We start from the raw sequence: 16705 nt of genomic DNA, 5'->3' as shown, positions 1-16705 counted from the left end.
ACAAAAAGCAAAATGCATACAGTTTTTTTGTGAAGCACAACAGGGACAATGACCAGTTTGATAAAAAAGGAAGAGAGTCAGCGGTGTTTAATCCAGGAAAATAGGCAAAGTTGGGTCGTCATATCCTTTTAAGGGTGGATAAAGGTATATTTTGCAGTTTGGATAGTGAATCAGTAGCCATGAGGCATGGAACGAGCCCTGATCTAGTGCATTTTCCCTAGAGCTAGTTAAGAATAGATTCTGTATTTTTAATATAGCTATGCTTTAGTATGGAAATTAAAAAGAAATTATAGAAATTAAATAAACCCAATTGTTAACTGACTTAATAATCACCTTTAACATTCCAGATGAGTTCACAGCTCTCTAACCTGAGCTGATACTACAAATTCTCATTTGGTGCAAGAGAAGCCAAGTTGATGGGCTGTGTGATGCCAGGACTCAAGGCTGATGATGTGTCTGTGTTTAATCACTGGATTTCAAGTTGGAAGAAAGGAGCTGACAGAGCAGAAGACTTGGTGCTGTAATTCATCTCAGCATTTAAACTGAGTGGCAGGATCTCCAGTGAAGCAGCAGAGGGAACAGGGATGCAGCTCTAGCAGCTGGAGTGCAGAGAGGAGTGGCTTGGCCAGAAGAACAGGGTGTGCAAGTCTGGTCACAGGGTATACACCAAGAGATGGTAAGCGTTGCCATTCGTATAATATAGCTTAGTGCCCAGAGATGCAATGGCAAAGCCCAGGCCCCTGTCAGTGCTTTAGGTGTCTGCACTCAACATTTCTGTGAAGGTTTCTTAGAACTGAGAACTCTAAAACTGTTTTTGCCACGGTTTTCCCAGGAAAATACTTCTGTTCTGCTCTGAGCCAGCAAAAGCAGCAAAATCCAGCTTCCCAGAGTACAGACAAAGGGAACAGAGCCCTTCTGACAAAGAAACAGGACTAGTGTATGCTGGCATTGAGGCAACGAGGAGGGAAACATTTGTGGTAATCTTTGGAGGTCTTTGAAGAAAACACTGTTCTCCTGTCAATAGAACAACTGGAGATTGTTCACAGAGACTCTCTTGTGAACAGAGTGTGTTGTAAAGTCATTAAAGGGGTAGCATAAATTTATTACAGAAATTGGAGTGACTAGGGCCAAATAGCAGAACGAGAACAAAATGCCCACTCGGCACATCAGGACAAGCGAGAGGGTCCACTGAAAGGAAGGATATCTCAAGTTGAGGCACTCCCAGTGACAGCTTCTAGCACCCACTTGCCTTTTTCTCACTCCCCATTGAATGCCTCAGCCTAGAACTCAGCAAGGTTAGGGGCATGGGAGCCTCACCCTCATCTCTCTCATGGCAGCAAGTCTCCAGACATGGGGAATGCAGCCAGTCACTGACCAGGCTCTTCAGAGGCATGTAGAAAAGGCAGCTCCTCACTCAGTGCTTTAAATCTCAGGACTCCTTCCTCCAAGTCAATGCAACACTAAAGAAGGAGAGAGACAGTTATTTGCTGAGCATTTCAGATAGCAAATCTCATGATGTCTATGACTGGGGAGAACCCGTAACACCCCTCTGGGTTTGTAAAGACCGCACAGTTTTCCTTCCCTGTCCCACATGCTGCCTCTTTGCTCCAGTTCCCTTTAGTGGGGTTCATCTTCAAACCCTTCACAGGGCCATTTCCCTCCCTTCTTCCTATGACCCTCTCTGAGTTGATGTCCTCACATCACTCAGCCATTCATCCCATTGTTTTTCCTGTTTTATGAGCCTGGCATGTGGCCACAAATGTGTGACAGGCAGGAGCCAGCTTGCTGCAGCTATATTCTGAGCCACTCAGGAGCCAGGCTCAGCAGAGCACTGACCCTGAGCCAAGCTGACAAAAGGACTCTTTCCACTCATGGCCAGTGAGTGTTGGATGCTGAATGTGATCACAGAGCTGCATTTGGCTTAAGCAAGGGCACAGCTTGTTCTCATCTGCCTTCAAAGGGCAACACGGGTCTAAGTCGTGCCTTTTCTGGTCTCCTCTTCAGTTTCCTCTTGCTGCTTGCAACTTGTATGGTCAGGAATACAGAGAATGGGAGATGTGATAGTATCCCACTGAGTGTTTTCTTTCTTAAAACCTTTGAGAAGGACTGGAAAGGAGTCAGTGACTCAGAGCATACTGCACCCAGTCAGGCAGCTGTGCAACAAGCATTGCCCTGAGAGACCTGGACATTAAGTAATTCTGATGCTTACAACAACCAGATCTTGGAGAGCTTCCTGAGAGGAGCCCTGCAATAAGCAAGGAGCTGTTCCTTACCTTGAGAGACAACAGAGTCTGGAGGCCAATGCAAAACTCCAGCATTTCATCATCTGAGAAGAGAGAAGAGACTGATCAGGCTTTTGATTATGTAATACTGCCTCATTAAAGAAAGTGTGTCTCTCCTGTAAAAGGATATGAAAATACAAGAACATCTGATTCATAAATTTTTATATATAAAGCAGATAAAAATCAATATAAAGCAGATAAAAAATAACAAGGAAAAGGATGAGTTAAACACACCAACATTAACAAGCAGATGGCAGCAGTGACAATAATAAATCTCTCTCTTCTGCCACTCACTGATGAGCCTTTAAAGGAGCTATTTAGGCACAGTCCTGAAGATGTTCGAAATAAACTTTGCAGCTGATAAGAGAAGGAAACCATGATTATCATGACTACTGTGAGATAAATTTGAGGGGGTTTGTGTGATTGTTTGAAGCTTAATATGAGATATCAGAAGGGGCTTGTGAGATCCCATGAAACTTACTATGGGCTGTGTAAGGGAAGGACAAAAGGCAGAAGGCAAGCAGCAGGGTGAATCAGGGGAGAACAAGCATGGAAAAATGGAGAGGAGAGGGGATAAGGGTCACATGCAAGCAGGCTGTTGGTTCCGTTTTCTGACCAAAGCCTGCTCCTAATGGCTGCATCTGATCTGCAATAACTGATCTTATTAAATAATTTTATTAAGGTTTTTTTTTTTTCCATGTAACTTGTCTGCTCTACTCATAACTGCTGCAAGTCTTCAGTGTCAGCAAACATAGAAGATGCCAGGGGTTAAAGTGGTAGCTAAGGGGAATTCCCAGGTCCTGGAGTCTGCAGTAATCAGCAGCCACTTGTAATTTCATTAGCACTTCACGTGTCTCCAGAGGCCTGCTTGCCCTGTAACCAGTGGCTGTAATTTATCATTTATGTATAGCTACATAAGTGAGAGCACTGTGTGCACAGGGAGATGTAAGACACAGGTGTAGCTATTCTGCTCCTTCCAGGCAGCCATTTCCATGTTCCAACAAAATGGGTAGTAGGTAGTAGCTCTGGGGTGAATTCACCTGTTATGGTGCTAATACAGATTCCCCATGAAGGGGAAGAACAAGCAGAGTGGAAGCCAGGAAAGAAGAGCAAGCTGGAGTGTGTAAGAGGAGGAAGCTCTTTCTAGATAACTTAGGAATGTGGGAAGAATGTATATGAAAACAGGGAGCAAGGGAAGCCTTGGAAGATGAACAGGACTCATTGAAGATGGGGAAACAGATTAAAGCAAGAAGGTAAAGCAGAAAGACTAATAGAGGGAAAGAACAGGGGGAAAAAAGACAATCACATTGTTTTCAGCCTATGCACAGCTTGATGTAAATGCAGAACATGCAGCCTTTCTGCTGTTTTCTGGGCCTGCCTCAGTGCCCCCTGGCTTGACCTTGTCTCCTATGGCTCCTTCCTTCAAAGGGTCCTGCTTCAGGACACTGAAGGATACTCAGCACTCTGGGGCTTCCAGGTTCTTTCAGGGTGCTCCCTGCAGCAGAGGCAGAGGAGCACACAGAGAAGCACTCTAGGAAATAAGCTGTGCCCCCTGTTACTTTCTCGGATGACTTCCAGCCAGGCAGAGATACAAGTGCCCATTCCATAGGAGAACATAAGGCACCAGAGGGTTGATCAAACCATCTGCAGAATTTTATGAAAGGTCCATTTTAGAATCAAAATGAGAATTTTTCACATCCTTAGTTAAGACTGAAAAAGCACCGAATTTCTCCCCACTTTCAATGCCTTCTGTCTTCTCTGTACTCTTCTTGTGCCCTTTGCCTTTGGTTACATTGAGGGTACTCATCATGTATGGTGATGTTGGCCTGCACGGAGGTGGCCACATCACCAACCTTCCACCATGTTATGCTTTTTCCAAAGGTCCTTTAAATGCCCTTGGCAGGGCAAGAGGGACACAGGAGAAACAAGGGAGAGGAGGGACTGGCACTCTCACCTACAACCAATGCTGAACACAGCACTGTCTCCTGGCCAAACTGCAATTCCAAATGTTCTAGTCGGCCAACAACACTGGGGATGAGAGGAGAGAGGTCTCCACAGTCCATGGCAGACACTTCTTCCAGCCTGTGGGACACAAGAGGCGTTATTTTCTCAAGCAGAGGAAGAGGAGGAAAACCAGGACTTCTCACTGATGGCAGTTCTTCAGGGTCTCACTGGGAACAGGCCTACAAGAGAGGGAATCTCTTTCATACTGTATGCCTGGAGGCAGATTCAACCAGCAAAACCTCAGCACCAGCCACCAGCTGGGCAGCTGTGCCTTGCAGCACATGCAGGCAGAATTGCACAGCTCTGCCTCAGAGTCTGGGGTCTGCACACACCTTTGCCAGTGCTCTAATGCCTTTCCCTGTAGCCCACCCTCTGCACCTTCTCCTCAACAGCCATGTGCACATGCAAAACTGCCAGTCATTATCCCTGGGACTGGGAATCCAGAGTGCCTGCGTTCTTGCCATGGTTTTTCCTTTAGCCATCCCTCCTTTTATACTGTGCAAAGACTTACCCCAGCTGGTTTAAACACCTCTTGGAGATGAGGTTTGGTAGACACCCAGTGTTAACAGTCACTTTCAATTCCTGACCTTGGCACTAGGAAAAACAACAACAGATAATTACTGTAGGCTCAAAATTGGCATATTCACTCCTCCTATAGCGTGACTTGGATTTTCTGAGCAACATAGCCAAGTTGTGGTTGTTATAAATGTATTAAAATTCCTGTTCGAATAAAATATGATTGTGCTTAGAAGGGATAGAATACACTGAGGTACATGTCACTGGGGACTGACATAAAACTATTGAGCTCACAGAATCAGCCACAGGGATTGGGAAACTGGTTACCTCATGCTTCATTTAAAACACAGTATACACAGATGCACACTGAATAGGAGCTGAAATTAGCAAGTGAAGGAGAAGCTCTGCTATTGCGGAACTTCTGACTAAATCACAGAATGCCCTAGACATCAGCAGCCCATCGTGGCCACCGATAACCAGAGATAGCGTTATTCCTGATAGTCAACTTAGCATGAATAGCCAGTTCTGGGAGTCTCACTAGCATGTGAAAAACCTGATTCCTTTAAACCCTGTTCAACATGTATGTGTTCCTGGACGTGGTTTGTGTATTGCGACGTGGCTTTTGTCCAAGGGGGAGACAGGTATCTGCACACACTGGACTAAGAACAGGAGGACTGCATGAATATTCCAGAGACTCCAGATTCAGCACTGTTTGTCCATCAGATAGCATTCTTCCACACCGGAGAAACATCGGAAAGCTCGTCTGACTAAGAAAAGGACTAAGGAAAAGCAGCTCTGGGCAAGAAAAAGAGTATAAAACCTGGACAGATCCAAGCAGACTTTGTGAACTCACCAGGTCTGATGCGCGAGGGGGTCAGATCTGCATTCACCCAGAGCTGAGACCCGGGCTCGGCTCTGTTCATTTGATTCATGGCTGACAAAATTTACGATCCGATTCGTGAAATAAATTATATTTTTGTTGCCCCATAATTTGGCTTTTGCAAATTGTTTGATTTGGCTTAATTGGGCTATTTACCTATAACATGGTGTTTTAGGCAGTAGTCAGAAGGCAAGAGTTTCATCCAAGACAATGGTGGTTTCTCCAGTGCTCTGCAACTCGCTCTCAAACACTTCTTTTGGAATTTGTCTTCCTGCATTTGTATTTGATTGCCCAGACACTTATCTTAGTGACTTTAACTTAACAGTATTCCAGTCAAGAGATGCACAGTTAAAGAATTTGTTCATAAAACCAACATGGACTTTGTTAGCAGAGCAGTAAGTAATATGCAAAAGCTTCTAAAGGAATACAAGTATATGCTAGTTTTTCTGGGTTTCATCTCTCTATTTCTTCTGGTGTTGCAGGGAACAATGTCCCAGAGCTAAACGTTTGTTCTCAGAAGAAAAGCTGCCAGAGGGAGAAGGCTGAAGGAGAAGCAGGAGCACCCAGGACAAACGCACCTGAAATGAGCTTGAATTTAAGGCAGTTCTCAAGATAATGGCAAATCCATGTGACTCCTGAATCCAAGACACAACCTAATCAAGATATTAATATTTTGTGTAGGCCTTACATCATATTCCTCTTTATGGATATAAGACATGATATTACAATAGTCACAGCTGGTGTCATTTAGCTAAGGGGGAGACTGTGCCTTGCACCCAAGTAACCTGTGCACAATTTTACTGTAATAGTTCCCAGTGCTTTGCTCATTTCATTTCTTTACCCCTTTGAACATGAAAGGGAAAAGAAGATAAGGTTGCCATCTGTTTTCTGTCCCCTCTGCAGAGAGGTCCTTAATGGCAGGCCTGAGGTGATAAAGTAACAGGAGGTTACATTTATTTTAGGGGGTCTGAAAACATAGGGTCATCAAGGACATCAATAAGAATTAGGTTGAGGAAACAAAAAAAAAAAAGGAGGAACAGGACTTAGTAAAGGAACTGGAAAAGATGGAGTAACTGTCATCTACAAAAAACATCTTTACCTATGGTGCCTAATCATACCTATTCTTAATGGCCTACTTCTTCAAGGCTCTGTCTTACACCTCTGCCCAAAAAAAAACCAACCAAAAAACAAACAACAACAACAACAACAACAACAAAAAAACACTAAAAAAACTCCCACCCACAAAATTTTCCTTTTGGGGGACTCATTATATTCCTACTATCATTTGTGTTTTTCCTGTGATTCCTTCTCCTCCATCCACTATGGCACTCTGTGACATGAACCCCTCAGAAACAGCAACAGGCATGCCACTTCTTCTCTAGTCTTATGCTCAGTCCCAACAAGTTTAAATTTTTGAACACCTTAAGCAGACCAGCATGGCTATGAGGGACTCAGTGCAGCACCAGCAGGGTCAAGGAAAATGTCTCAATTTCCTGATTTCTTATCTAAGCCTGCGTATGATTATTAATCATCACCGAGAGCTACATCCAGTAATTCCAAGATTTCATTTTCAAAAATGTGCTATCTGTGAGTAGTTAGAAAGAAGTAAACAACTCCTGTGAGAAATACTGGAATGCTACAAACAGCAATACCAACAGGGTCCCTTTCAGCCCAAACCATTCTGTGATTCTATGGCAAAATGTCTCCCTTCTGATTTTAGAGTTCTGCAATGTCTGTGCTGCCTGGTCCTCCCTGACACATCAGCCCTGCCTGAAAAGGCTGTGGCCAGACTAAGCAAAGAGGCAAGATAATGCACAGAGTGCAGGTGCATGCCAAACATCTGCCTCCACATCCTCCCTACTCAGAAACAAGACCTGGAGCATGGATAGGAATTGCTGAGGAATCACTTGGGAGCAGCAGACTTGAGATGCATGAGCTGCTGTTATAATAAGCCTAAGCTGTATCACTAGGCAGATTACTGAGTTTTGTTTCAGAGCTGGCTGGGAAATCTGCAAGTTAGAGACTTGATAGGATATAATAGAACAGTGATTATTCTGTAGAAAACAACATTTAATCTCGTTGAGTGTAAACAGCTCTTCAGCACAAACCATTTGTCTAGAGAACTCACCAGGAGCCTGAGGAAAGTCCTTGGTCCAGCGTACCAAAAATACAATGCAGGCAGCTCATAAGCACTGCAAGGCTTCTTGGACTAAGAGGACTTTTCATCACTTTACCCACTCTCATCTCTACTCCAGAATTTTCAGTCTGTTACTACCCATCACATTTATTTTTTATCTAAATGTCAATTATGGGAATTTCCAAGAAAGAGGGGAAGGGGAATTAGTAAGGATCACTATAAAGAGCTGTGTTTTCTGAAATAATGTGAGTTCCAAAGTCAAGCTGCTTTAGCAAACAAAAGACTGATCAATCCCAGGTTGCTTTGGCATAGAGGAAAACTGGCCTTCTACAGCAGTGAAGTTTTTCAGCATCTATTTCCAAGTCAACAAGAGATAAGCCCCACCAGAAAAAAAACCAGCTTGATTTTATGTTGTAGATGCCAGTTGTGACTAGTTTTCCAAAGTGGTTTTAAAAAACTGTCACAGAAAGGGGCAATTCTGCTAAAGTACCATTTGGGCAACCCACCTAAACAAATAGAAGGGTGAGTGACTGCAGTACAACTATTATAGACTAGGTCTATCTGTGATCTCTGGGACTTAAAAGGCCTTAGACATAGGGCAACTAAAACCTGTTAGAGTGAAACCACTTACTGCCTGAATCTTCATGTACCACTGAAGTCTACATACATTTTAGTTTATTCCCCAGTCAAATTCAGTTACAAGTCAGGTGATGCATTTGTTACCCCTTAGAGATTTTCAGCATACTTGCCTGTGTGTAAATGGTAGATTATCTTTTCTCAGGAGTCAGGAGAAAAAAAGACTTCTCTGGGGCTGTGCTCCATTTCTAATAAAAACTGCACTATAATCAAGCAGATCTCCAAAAGGTACCAGCTCACCTCTCTGGTTCAAATGAACTGGCAGCCTGAATCCTATTTCCTGCCACAGCTCTGTCACTGACAGCAGAGGCTTTTTGAAGTTCATAAATGTGAACATCAAAAGCAGCAAGACAAAAAGAAGGGGAGGAGAGCTTGCCTTTCTTCAGTGGAAGATGAAGTGTGACAAACAGTGACTGGCTCCTAAGAATGGCAGAAAAAGAGAGAAATGCCTGTGGAGAATTCGGGCAGCGTTACATGCAGTGTTAGGTCTATTTCCTTGCTTGTGATGCTCATTAAACTTCCTCTGTGAGGGAAAATAAAATCTGAGTGACAGCTGGGGTTCAGTGCATTAGCAACACAAAAGGGAATGCCTGGTGAACTGTAACACTGGCTTAGCTACTGCCCCTGGGATACAACACCTGTACATGCCTGTCCTTGTTCAGTGTGCATGCCTGGCTAAAACTCCACCCTTTATCACTAAATTTCCTCCTGCAGAACAATAAGGAGAGGCTATTAAAGAAAAAGAAACACCTTTATTTGCTCAAAAACAGACTCCAAGTAATTGGAGAAATTACCCTGAGAGCCATTCATCCTACTAGTCTGTCCCCAGGTGTGGTTATGTTAACCCAGCTATATTAAGGTCTAAAATGCAGGGTAAGCAATGCCTAATTGCAGCAGTGAAGGCTGCAAAACAAACCAGACAGTGGCTTTGCTTGGTACTGAGATACCTGATCTAAACCTTTCAGAAACTTGCTACCAGGATGTTTTCCTATTATAATTTATTGTGCTAAATTAATTTTCAAAGGTATATATGTTTTTCTTGGAAGCGTAGCCTTTACACTTGGATATGGAACACGTTCTTTAGGACAGGTAACTGAAATAAAACCAGCTTTAAAATCAGTTTTGTACAACAGGTCTGTATCTTGGTGAGTCTCATATCTGCATGTTACTGTGAAGCTCTAACCATCCAGCCCTCTTCCGTGGGCCACAGCTTTTGGAGGTGCTTTCCCTAATTCCAGGGGCCAGGGAGTAGTGTGCTCTGCTGTATGGGAGGTTGTAAGAAAAAAAGGAAGCTAAAAATACTGCCTCCATCAAGAGATGCAGCTGCGCTAATTTGGAGCAGTTAGCTACTTTCTGAGGAGCTCCTTTGACACCTGAGAGAATCAGACTAGACTGGAATTAGTTAAAGGTAAATCAGCTAGAGGCGCCTGTCTTCATATGATAAGGAGACATCCCTTGCTTCTACATGCAGTTATAAAATACCTCCTATCATGGGAAAGCTGGCCTTCAAAGGAAGGAGATGTAATTATGGTAATTTATGTTCAAACATGTAGCAGAGAGGCTTTCCTCTGGCTTTTGGAAAACCTGCATCCAGACTCTAGGAGAGACCATGCATGAAATATCTTCTTTTTGGCTGCAGCTGGCTTTGCAGTTTATAACTCAGAATGGCCCTTGGGAGGGGGGCAGCTGGAACTCTGAGCATTTGCCATCACTGTGAAATCAGCAGCACTGTGTTGTTGCCTTACCTGGCACTGTATTAGCAGGGGTGAAGTCTCTTTTCTCCTGTCCTCTCCCTTTTCCATCTTTTCATCCTGGTCTTTTGCCAGCGGAGATTGAACCCGTGCAGACTGACCCCTGGCCTCGCCCCGCAGCTTGTTCAGGTTGCCTTCCAAGAGGCGCCGCTGGACCACACTATGGGGCTGCTGTCTCGATCACAAAGAAAGAAAAATCCCAGCTAAGTATGGAGCTAAGGACAAGGATATTTGCTAGCTCAGGGATGCAGGTTGGAAATGCTTGACCCAACTGATTGTCCTGATGAAAGACATGCTTATTGAAAAAACCTTTCTTTAAATCCCAAGGGGGTTTTTTGTAGCTGCTAATTTGGTGTTAAAATGTTGGGATGTCTGCGACGGGCAGATCTCTGGGATGCAATTATTGGAGGAAAAGAACATGCCTGATGCATGCTCTCCCAGCTAAACATGCACTGGATAGTCTCATTCCTGTTCAGCATAATGCAGTGCACTGCCTTCTGGGTGTGTGCTGACATCCCACCAGGCACATTCACACCTTCTAATGTGGGAGGGCACGAGGAATGCAGCATGCATGTGGTGCACATGTGGGCAAGAAGGCAGGACTGCAGATATTTTAGGTGTACAAGCAATTATTTGTAGTGAAGCAGGAAGCTCCCCAAGGAGGAAACTAAAACGAGCTTCTAATGTTCCTTGGAGTCCGTCTCTGCTCCCCACCATCAGATGCTCTAGATTTTGCCCAATATTGATCCATCCAGTCCCTGCACAGCTACTGAATCCACAATTGGCAACACCAATGAAACAGGTGCCTGTTGGAGGTAGCTTTGTCCTTTCTCCGTGCCCTCAGCCCCACGGCCCTTCTGCAGGAGTGCAGCTGCTCTGAGCTGGCCATGGCATTCCCCGTAACAACAGCCTGTTTGAAGAAAGGCAAAAAATCTAAAGGGGTTAATGTGCTAAAGCTTAAACTGTTGTTTTTATCTCTCTAAAGAAAAAGAAAAAATTAAGTAATCTCCCAGGTGGTGTGGCAGTTTGATGCAGGATCTTGTCAATGGGCAGGCCAAACAGCTGAACTAGACCAGACCTGCCAATGAGTTAGGCTGCATTAATCCCACAGGTTACTTGTGTTTCAGACTAGCCTCATGCATGACCAGAGAGCTGAGGCCAGAGAAGTGTGCAAGCTGCAATTTGAAGCTTTTGATTTGAAGCCCTGATTTGTCAGATTTGCCCAATGGTTTGTGCAGGATGGCTGCCACTGGCTCTTTGGTCAAACTCAGCATTCCTCTTTGCAAGATGCCAAGTCCCTCTTGCCTCTGCTTCCCTGCCACTCAAGGGATGAGAGTCAGATTGTTCACATGCTGCATGAGAAACACTGCAGCAGTTGAAAAAATGGGGTAAAAATATCCCTCTGTTCCTGGTCTTTTCCCAGCCTGCTGTGCCGGCCCACAGCACAGCTGGCCCTCGTGCTTAGCTCCCTAAATACCCTGAGCACAGTGCCAGTCTGACTGCCAGCTAACATCTGGGCCATGGGAAAAGGGCAGGGAACAAACAGCAGGTCTCCAAATTCCCATCCTCCCTCCTGCCTCTCACAGTCTGGCATGCAAAGGACCTTTCCCCCGTCCTGCAACCTTTCCCACAGAACGAGCAAGCTCTTTGCGGCTGCCACCTCTGTCCCCTCTGTCCTGTCACTCAGGCTGGGATGAGGCCAAGTGCTGGTGGGGATTAGCTGAGCTTAGGGATTTTGGAGGCATCTGATTCAAGAGAAGACTCCCTAGGCCCTGCCTATCTTCTCTCTCACCAGTGAGATGGAGAAGTGGAGGGAGCGTTGTAGCTCTTGGACTGGTCAGAAACAATTAGATTTAGAGGATGGTAAGGGAGAATGTTGTGAGTGTTGTGGCCAGGAGCTGGAAAGGATGCCCTCTCAGGGCACTTAGAGGGATCAAAGAAGATTCCCAGTGCTACTTAGGGAAGGTTCAGGTTCTCCAATGTGAAACCTCCAGGCCTTGCTATGATTAGTGACGTTGTATGAGCTGGGGATCTTGATTTCTGGGAGGTGACAAGCCAGATCTTCAGGCCTTCTTGGTACTTCCAGAATATTTTAGCTCATGTAGTTACTTATTTTTTTATTTTGCCATGTAAAAAAAACCCCGAAACTGATCATGCTTTTTGTTGCAAAGGTGGAAACGTGAGATCTACAGATCCACAGAAATATATAATTACTCATTATTGGAGACATGATGGACCCATTAAAATGCAGGCACTTCTGGATGCATTGCATAAGCTGAGTGCACACCCAGAATACACAGAAAAGAGTGGCAAAAAGTAACAGCCTTGACTGCAAAAGAAAGGAAGTGTTTTATTTCAAATTATATGAGGCCTTGCTCTAGTTTGAGGACACGGAGCTGCCACAGCTGGATTCTCTGGCACTGTCAATGGAGACCTGTTTTGGGGAATTAATTAAACTTCCCTCCCAGTGTAAGTGCTATAGGAGTCAGGGGTGTTTTACTCTCTCCAAATCAAACTCTCCAGCACATCCTACTGCTGCTTCATTTTCGGTACATTCCTTTTTTTGTATTCCTGTCCTCCAGGAGGGAGCCAGATAATTAAGGAAAAAGAGATGGGGTTTTCATAGTGCTGTAAAAATGTCTAGAAAAATAAGCCAAAAGTGCACTTGGGACTCTGATTTGCAGTGCCCAAAGCATCGCAGCAATATCAGTGTCCCACTGAGTTGCAGGAACTGCTGAATCCCGCTTGGAAATCTAAGACCTGGTTCTTCTTTTGCTCCGAGTTAAAGCAGAAACGGAGGTACCACATTGACCCCAGGTATGGCTCTGTGTGTGTGAACTTGGCACAGTGGCCACACTTTATTTTGTGTCCTCTAACACCAGAGCAAAATGTCCGCATGAGAAAAACACATGTCGTGCTTTATTCACTGCTCCCTCGGTCCATGGTAAAAATGTTTCAGCTATTCTGTTATGGACCAAACATGAAGTTGCAGTGGGTTGCAGTGACTGAACATTGTCGGCATACAACGAGTTCTCCTGCCTGGAATGGTTATTTCCAGCAGGAGAGCTGCTTGTGGCAAGTGATTTAGACAAGGACTGTCTAGCTCAAGGAACCCCTTAGGGCTTCAGGGTGCCAGCTGTCACTGTGAGGCATGGTGAGACAGGAGTCAATCCCAAAGCAAAGCTGGCAGATGTGTTTCTGCCTGCCTTTGTGGCTGAGGTCAGCAAACACGCACCCACCAGAAGGCTCACAAGTGGCTCATCCCCATACCCTGCCCAGGGAGGGGCCCAGGGTCACACCCAGCTGTGCTCCAGAGGGGATGTTGGAGCTGCAGCACTGCAGGCCCCAAGGGCCAGCACTGGCTCTCTGGGCTCCAGCGTGGCCAGAGCTCCTTCCCCACGGGGAGGAGAGTCCCTGCTCTTCACTAAGACAGCACTGATGTGACATGGCTCTCGCCCTCCAGCCGTACTGCACGCAGGGCCGGAGGGACAGTCCACACGGGTCCCTGCTGACAGCCATGAGTGCGGCTGCAGAATGTGCGGTGACAGCTCAGGGGGACTTGGAGGAGCCACCCAGTCCCTGCCATGCCAGGGACTCCCAGCAGCTGCTGAGGGAGCTGAGGGAGCTGCAGGGAGGCTGATGGGAGCAGCAGGATGTGCCAGCACAGGAACGTGGCGCTGACCCCTCGTCTGCAAGCTGCTGCACCCCAAGGTTTCAGCAAGGAGGATTAGCTCCCATTAGTGCCAGGTCCCACACATGTGTGGCCCTGTGCCACTGCGTGCCGTGGGAGCTGGGGAATGACTGGAGGCACACACACAAGAGCATCTGTGTTGTTGCTGCGATTGTCTGAGGATACAGAGGGGACCACAGACTGCAGGGAGGGACAAGATCTTTTATGACACCCACTGCCACAGATGGAACAAGTGATTGTGCCCCCATCACAAGCAGATATCAGCCCTCTTTTGGCAAAATGGTGTAGACCTCCACATCCTTGAGCAGTTTAACTCTACAGGGGAGAGAAGTTGGACAGCAAAACGGCCAGAGCAAGGAGAGTATGTGTGCAGTTGAGCCAGCAATAGATCCTGTGGGAATCTGCTTCCAGCCTCGGGGAAGCCCTTCCAGACCACAGACTGCCAAGGCTGCTGGAACAGACCTCCCTCCCTGATGCTCCCTGATCCACGTCACCACAAGGAGATGCCCAAAGGCCTCGCTCCGGTGCCTCCTCCCCAAAGGAGTAATCCAGAGTGCCAGGTGCTGCATCTGCCTGCCTGCCTGGTTTGCAGTCCTGCACTTTGCTTGCCCCTCCATAAATCCAGAGAGTGGGGGGAAGAGAGAAAAATGCAAAAAGGTGACAAGGTCAAACATAAGTCTCTCAGAATGTCATGAATTGTACTTCCCTCCCTGCTGAGTCCAGGAAGCATTCAGCTTTTGAGCTGGATCATGCAGGAATATATGGGGGCTTTCAGAGATGTCCCACATGGAAATATACATGTCACATGAACATACACAGGTATTGGGTGAATGGAAATTTGGGTTCTGGAGAGTCCTTACAGTCCATGCCTGCCTGACGATTTTGGCTCCTATGGGGAGGCACAAGAAGATGGATGCAAGCAAATGAGTGATTATTTTTTTCCCCTTACCCTGACCTGCCCCTAGATAATCCTGAAGGGAAGTTTAATTTTTGCTGAAGCTATGATTCTTTCACAAATCCTGACAGCATCTCCTGGCTAGAATGAAGGCTATCAGGAGACCCCCCTCCCAAATGGGGTCCCACTGGACTCACCAGATCCTTGGAGGTGCCAAGCCTTGTCAAGCCATCCAGGGGCAGCAGATCAGCAGAGTCCTTGTGCACAAACTGGGTGGCCTGTTTGAGGCGCCTCTTCTGTTGCAGAATAGCTTTGTTCCTCAGCTCCATCTCACACTCCTGTCGCTCCAGGTCGGGAGTGCCCTCACTTTGCTGCTCCTCCTGGTCTCCATGTCCCAGTGGCAAGGGGCAGCTCTTCCTTGTGCTCATGGTGAAGATTCAGACAGAACAGGTCCTTCTTGATATCCTGGGGTGTTCCCTGAACTCGTCTCCTGGTGTTTGCCCTCTGAAAGCTGACTCAGTCTCTGATCTCCTTTCCCTTTCTCTTCCTCACGGCTCTCCTTCTCTTCCTTTCTCTGCCTTTCCTCCTGCTCTCTTAGTTATAACTCACCCATCTCTGAAGTGTCTCGGTGCGTGTTTCTCCCTCTGTCCTCTCCACTCCTCCGTGTCCCTCTGCTCCCGCCTCTTCCCCTCCCTCACTTCTCCTGCCCTGACTGCAGCTTTGCCTCCTCCAGTCCGTGGGTCCGTGTCGTAATAGAAAAAGCCCCGCGTCAGAAACCGCTTTCCATAAATCACGGCAGAGCCGGCAGGATGCTCCGGCTGGAAAAATCCAGCAGCAGGAGGATGGCCCCGCTGGATGCTGGGGGCTGGACTTACCTCGGCGGGCTGCGCGCACGCACCGCGCGTGTCCGTGTCCGTGTCCCTGTCCCTGTCCGTGTCCGTGTGTGTGCCCGCCTGTCCCCGGCTCCCGGGGACACGCTACAGCTGCCGGCGGCAGCCTGCGCGCTCCACTGCCCCTGCCAGGGGGCTTTGACGCTTCTCCGTGTCTCTGTAAATACTCGGGTATTTACAGAGCAGCTCGGGTCAGCCTGGAAGATGATGCAGTGCCTTGGTGAATGGAAGAGAGTATCCTGCTCAAGGCTCCTGGCAGGCATGCCCAGTCTCATTTCTGCAGAGAGTGTCATGCCTTTGCAATCGGCTGCACTGAAGGATTTTTCCGTGTAGCTTGAATGAAATGCTGAAGGTCTGCTTTCTGCTCCCAGCCAAGGCAGACTCTGTATTGTGCCTGACTCTGCCCTCATTTTCACCCCACTCTATCGAGAGCAATCCCCTCTGATGTTGCAGGAGCCTAAAATCACTGGCTTGTTGATACCAGCAGACTTGGGTCCCTGTTTATACCAAAAGAGTGCTGACACTGCTGCAGTGTGGGATGTCTGGACCAGAGCAGACATCCCTTCTTTCAGGGGAGACAGGACGTGGTAGAGCTCCCTTTTTCAACTTTCTGTCTCCATAGTGTCCTGCTTGAAACTTTGAATTTTAACTTGAACTGATGCTGTCTCATTTTGATCCCTTTTCTCTGGTTAATGCACTGCCCTGCTAAGCACCAGGTCTGATATCAGCCACAGGGGAGGAACAAAAACTTTACTCAGCTGTGAAGCTAAGGACAGAATTATGTTTCCAGGAAAGCCAGCAAGGAGTGAAAACAGCTTTCGTGTGCATCACAGAAGGAATAGCAGCAACTGACTACAAAAGTTACAGCAAAAGGACACTTTCTGTTTCTCCTTTTGTTTGTTTTCTATCTTAGTAGTATGTAACATTCCAGTATTACTGATACCAATTATTTCTGTGTTCTAGACTGTGTATAAAAAAGTGAGTATTAAATATTAAGAAGCAAATCCAATACAAAGTATTATG

At 46.4% G+C, this 16705-nt stretch overlaps 1 protein-coding gene across 1 annotated transcript; it reads right to left on the bottom strand.

Moving 5' to 3' along the window:
* Positions 1 to 15749, bottom strand: NRIP2 (nuclear receptor interacting protein 2). Its single transcript, XM_038152886.1, has 6 exons — positions 14990 to 15749; positions 10201 to 10377; positions 4798 to 4880; positions 4237 to 4364; positions 2274 to 2326; positions 1 to 1460 (listed from the first exon to the last, which is right to left on the bottom strand). Exons 1-6 carry the CDS (start codon positions 15218 to 15220, stop codon positions 1368 to 1370), a joined length of 765 nt encoding a protein of 254 aa, XP_038008814.1. The 5' UTR covers positions 15221 to 15749; the 3' UTR covers positions 1 to 1367.
* Between the last annotated feature and the right edge of the window lie 956 nt (positions 15750 to 16705).

Source organism: Motacilla alba, chromosome 1 (assembly GCF_015832195.1).
Source record: "Motacilla alba alba isolate MOTALB_02 chromosome 1, Motacilla_alba_V1.0_pri, whole genome shotgun sequence".
Lineage (NCBI taxonomy): Eukaryota > Metazoa > Chordata > Aves > Passeriformes > Motacillidae > Motacilla > Motacilla alba.
Note: the sequence above shows the minus strand (reverse complement) of the source record. Positions and strands in the feature narration are given on the sequence as shown.

Bases quoted from the DNA above. Each gene is read 5' to 3' on its own strand.
- NRIP2 (XM_038152886.1), bottom strand. From the start codon at position 15,220: ATGAGCACAAGGAAGAGCTGCCCCTTGCCACTGGGACATGGAGACCAG. The intron at 10,378-14,989 runs GTGAGTCCAGTG...TGATCGAGACAG, and splicing joins TTGGCACCTCCAAGGATCTG to CAGCCCCATAGTGTGGTCCA. The intron at 4,365-4,797 runs GTAAGTCTTTGC...TGTGTCCCACAG, and splicing joins AGGTGTTTAAACCAGCTGGG to GCTGGAAGAAGTGTCTGCCA.